General features: G+C 50.4%; 1 protein-coding gene across 1 annotated transcript in view; it reads left to right on the forward strand.

The window, feature by feature from the left end:
* The window catches only part of IL6R (interleukin 6 receptor), a gene marked incomplete at its 5' end in the record, with an annotated part of 4730 nt that extends 1914 nt beyond the window's left edge, over positions 1-2816 (forward strand). Inside the window, 4 exons of the mRNA XM_018574596.1 lie at positions 718-856; positions 1181-1210; positions 1875-1974; positions 2639-2816. Of these exons, the coding sequence (XP_018430098.1) occupies positions 718-856; positions 1181-1210; positions 1875-1974; positions 2639-2816 (447 nt within the window). The remainder of the gene's footprint in view (positions 1-717; positions 857-1180; positions 1211-1874; positions 1975-2638) is intronic.
* Between the last annotated feature and the right edge of the window lie 1927 nt (positions 2817-4743).

The raw sequence follows: 4743 nt of genomic DNA on the forward strand, positions 1-4743 counted from the left end.
GACTGAGGAAATGCTTCCTCCTGCCTGCAGCAGACTGATCACTAGGGGAGGGGAGACTGAGGAAATGCTTCCTCCTGCCTGCAGCACACTGATCACTGGGGGAGAGGAGACTGAGGAAATGCTTCCTCCTGCCTGCAGCAGACTGATCACTGGGGGAGGGGAGACTGAGGAAATGCTTCCTCCCGCCTGCAGCAGACTGATCACTGGGGGAGGGGAGACTGAGGAAATGCTTCCTCCCGCCTGCAGCAGACTGATCACTGGGGGAGGGGGGACTGAGGAAATGCTTCCTCCTGCCTGATGACATCATCTCAGCCTAGGCAAAGCCACTCCTCCGAAGCTGAAGCAAGCAGGGGGCTGGATCTTGGGCGGAGTTATGCAAATATCACAATGGTGTCAGTCTGGAAAGGGGCGTTCCTTGGTATGAAGACTGCCCACATGTGATGCTGAGCTTCCATGATTGAAAGAACTGAACTCCAATGGATGAATAGGGCGGGGCCAGGGACAGCCAGCTTGAGAAGGAAAGTGCTAGGTGATGCTGGACGTCCTCCAGCCAGGAAAGAAAGCTGCTGCAGCTTCTAATGCACGTTGTGATATTTTGGAGTGACAGGATAGCCCCGCCCCCTTTTTTTAAATTTAAAGCTCCCTCTTTGCTCTTTAGCGTTACCTCCATGTTGTTTGCATGGGACAATGTACTGATATTCAGGTTCCTCCCCCCAGGGGACAACGGAGAGTACATTCTTCGTGATCAATGACGCGTTCGCGGGGAGGCGGCACGTGATCCGCGTCAGAGCGAAAGAGGAGTTCTTCTTCACCTGGAGCGAGTGGAGCGCAGAAGTGGTGGGCCGCCCCTGGTCAGGTACAGCAACAATTCACCTTTTATTATGTGTATAGACTATGGACATGTAATAGCCCCCCCCCGGTATCATCGAACCCTCCCCTGCACAGCCAGTGTACACCCCACGGCATCTGAGTGCCCCATGCATGTGCGGGAACCTTAATGTTATCTCCTTGGTACATGTGGCCGGACCTCCACCTATGACTTCTTCATATCACTATCGGTTGTGGGGGGGGTTGTTGTGTGAAATGAGAGCTAATGGTCCCTTCAATGTTGTATCTTCCCAGCAGATGAGGTAGAAGAGCTCCCCACAACTAAAAAAAAATTTAACATCATCAGAAGAAGATACAACGGAAGAGGAAGACCAAACAAAGGGTGAGGGAAAGAGTTCTCCTCTCCTTCCTCTATAACTCTCCTCTCCTGAAATACTCTGCTCTGCTGGAGGACTCTGCTCCTTCCTCTATAACTCTCCTCTCCTGAAATACTCTGCTCTGCTGGAGGACTCTGCTCCTTCCTCTATAACTCTCCTCTCCTGATATACTCTGCTCTGCTGGAGGACTCTGCTCCTTCCTCTATAACTCTCCTCTTCTGATACACTCTGCTTTGCTAGAGGTCTCACCTCCTTCCTCTATAACTCTCCTCTCCTGATATACTCTGCTCTGCTGGAGGACTCTGCTCCTTCCTCTATAACTCTCCTCTCCTGAAATACTCTGCTCTGCTGGAGGACTCTGCTCCTTCCTCTATAACTCTCCTCTCCTGATATACTCTGCTCTGCTGGAGGACTCTGCTCCTTCCTCTATAACTCTCCTCTCCTGAAATACTCTGCTCTGCTGGAGGACTCTGCTCCTTCCTCTATAACTCTCCTCTCCTGAAATACTCTGCTGGAGGACTCTGCTCCTTCCTCTATAACTCTCCTCTCCTGACATACTCTGCTCTGCTGGAGGACTCTGCTCCTTCCTCTATAACTCTCCTCTCCTGAAATACTCTGCTGGAGGACTCTGCTCCTTACTCTATCTAACTCATCCAACTCTTCTTATAGCACCAGAGAACCCCTCTGCCCCCATCCCCCGCTACGTTTGGCTTGTGACAAGTGCCATTTTTGTCTTCGTCCTTCTTCTTTTTCTCGGGCTACTGATGAGGTAAGAGATCCCTTGCGGGGTCCTATAGTGCTACCCTTGTGCGTGCTAGTAAGCTGTGTGTGTCTCTCCAAGCACACAGATGCAGGAGGGCGAGCTACTCCCCACCTCCTCCTTCCTTCTCCAAGCTGGAGACTGTGCTCTCCTTTGTGATCTTGTGCTAGACAGGAAGTTCAGGGAAGCTGAGCTGAGAGAGTTGGAGCTGTTCGGAAACACATTGACTGTAGTCTACTTATCCTGGCGCAACATAATATACTACTACATTGTATTCTATACTGGGACCAGTCTGTATACATTGTATTCTATACTGGGACCAGTCTGTATACATTGTATTCTATACTGGGACCAGTCTGTATACATTGTATTCTATACTGGGTCCGGTCTGTATACATTGTATTCTATACTGGGTCCGGTCTGTATACTTTGTATTCTATACTGAGTCCGGTCTGTATACATTATATTCTATACTGGGTCCGGTCTGTATACATTGTATTCTATACTGGGTCCGGTCTGTATACATTGTATTCTATACTGGGTCCGGTCTGTATACATTGTATTCTATACTGGGTCCGGTCTGTATACATTGTATTCTATACTGGGGCCGGTCTGTATGTGTTGCTGTTGTGGGCCCAGGAGCTTGCAATCTAAACCTGTTCTCTGATTTCAGAAATAAAGAGATCAAACTGCTGAAGCTGAAAGGCGGCTTGCTGAGGACTCTCTTCCAGCCATCGCGGAGGGTCCCTGCAGTGCCGCAGCCTCTGTCCGGAGAGCCGCTCCTGGTGGTGCCGTGCCCCCCGCCCGACGCAGTGACTGTCACCGTGCCTGAGCCATGTGGCGCCGACTAGATTGTGTGCACTTTTGCAAATTGAAGCAAAAGTGACCGAAGAATGCAAACTTTCATTGCGCAGAAGATAACATTTGATGGGCTTTTCCATTGTCCCATTTGATGTCTATTAGACTGTTTGTGTCGGTGCCGTGGTAGTGCGCTGATTATCAGTCTGCATCCGCCATCATCGCACTGCAGACAGGAAGTCCAGAGCAAAGCAATTTCTGACAACGGACATAAAAGTTTCAGGACTCTCAGGTGTAAATATGAAGAGAACGCGCTGCGTATGAGAGTAGAGAATAATATATTGATGGAAAGCCCACTTTTTTGCAGGAAGTGAAGGGAGCAATTGAAAACCATTCCTCCAACAGCTGCATAGCAGAGAGCTCTATCAGTCTACATGCTGGTGTACATTAACTTGAGGGCCGATCTCCGATGGTGGCCATCTGTGCCTTCTGCTGGAAGCTCTGTCTTATGAGAAAACATCCTACAACCCAGTCAGCTTGTATTGGGGAGCACTAGGGGGAAGGAGGAGGAGGACTAGAGCAAGAGGGGAAGGAGGGGGAAGAGGACTTGGACAAGGGGGAAGAGTGCTAAGATGAGGGAGGTAGAGCACTAGGGCAAAAGGGAAATCAGTATGGGAAGGGAGGACTTGGAAGAGTGGTGGAGCAATAGGGCATTAGGGTACTGAGACAAGAGGGCGAGCACTAGGGTGAAGGAGGAAGAGCACCAGGGCAAGATGGAAATCAATACAGGGAGGGAGCACTAGGAAGAGTGAGGGAGCACTAGGGTAAAAGAGAAGGAGGACTAGGACAAGGGGGCGAGCACTAGAGTGAATGAGGGAGAGCACTAAGACAAGAGTGGAAGCATTGGGGAGGAGCACTAGGAAGAGAGATGGAGCACTAGGGTAAAAGAGAAGGAGGACTAGAACAAGAGGGCGAGCACTAGGGTGAAGGAGATGGAGGACTATAGTGAATGAGAGAGATCATTAGTGCAAGAGACAACTAGGGAAAGAGGTGGAGCACTAGGGTAAGGTAGAAGGTCACTAGGGCAAGGGGTGAAGCACTAAGGCAAGGGAGGAAGATTACTAGGGTGAAGGAAGAGGAACACAAGGACCAGGGTGGGTCGGACATTAAGGTGAAGGACAACTAGGGCAAGAGGGGAAGTGCTAGGGTGAGGGAGGAGGAGCACATGGGTAAAAGAGGAGCAATAGGGTGAAGGAGCAGCAGATCACAGGAGTGGGGGCACTAGGATGATATAAGGGAGAACTAGGGGGGGGGAAAGAAGAAATACTGGGGAGAGGGAGACGGAACACTACTGCAAAGGAGGAAAGGCACTATGGCGAAGGAAGGGGAGCACTAGGGAGAATCATTGGGGTGAGAAAGGTGGAGTGTTGGGGCAAATGAGTTGGAGTGCTTAGGTGAAGGAGGAGAAGCACTAGGACCTTGGAGAAGCACTAGGAAAAAGGAGGAGAAGGAGCAACAAGTGCTAGGACAAAGAGGGAGAATCACTAAGATAAAGGAGAAGAAGCACTAGGATGAAGGGGGAGAAGCACTAGGATGAAGGGGGAGAAGCACTAGGATGAAGGGGGAGAAGCACCAGGGTAAAAGAGGAGAAGCACTAGGATGAAGGAGGAGAAGCACTAGGATGAAGGAGGAGAAGCACCAGGGTAAAAGAGGAGAAGCACTAGGATGAAGGGGGAGAAGCACCAGGGTAAAAGAGGAGAAGCACTAGGATGAAGGGGGAGAAGCACCAGGATAAAGGAGTAGAAGCACTAGGATGAAGGGGGAGAAGCACCAGGGTAAAAGTGGAGAAGCACTAGGATGAAGGGGGAGAAGCACCAGGGTAAAAGAGTAGAAGCACTAGGATGAAGGGGGAGAAGCACCAGGGTAAAAGTGGAGAAGCACTAGGATGAAGGAGGAGAAGCACTAGGATGAAGGAGTGGT

Source organism: Nanorana parkeri, unplaced genomic scaffold (genome assembly GCF_000935625.1).
Source record: "Nanorana parkeri isolate BGI_ZX_2015 unplaced genomic scaffold, ASM93562v1 scaffold3076, whole genome shotgun sequence".
Taxonomy (NCBI): Eukaryota; Metazoa; Chordata; class Amphibia; order Anura; family Dicroglossidae; genus Nanorana; species Nanorana parkeri.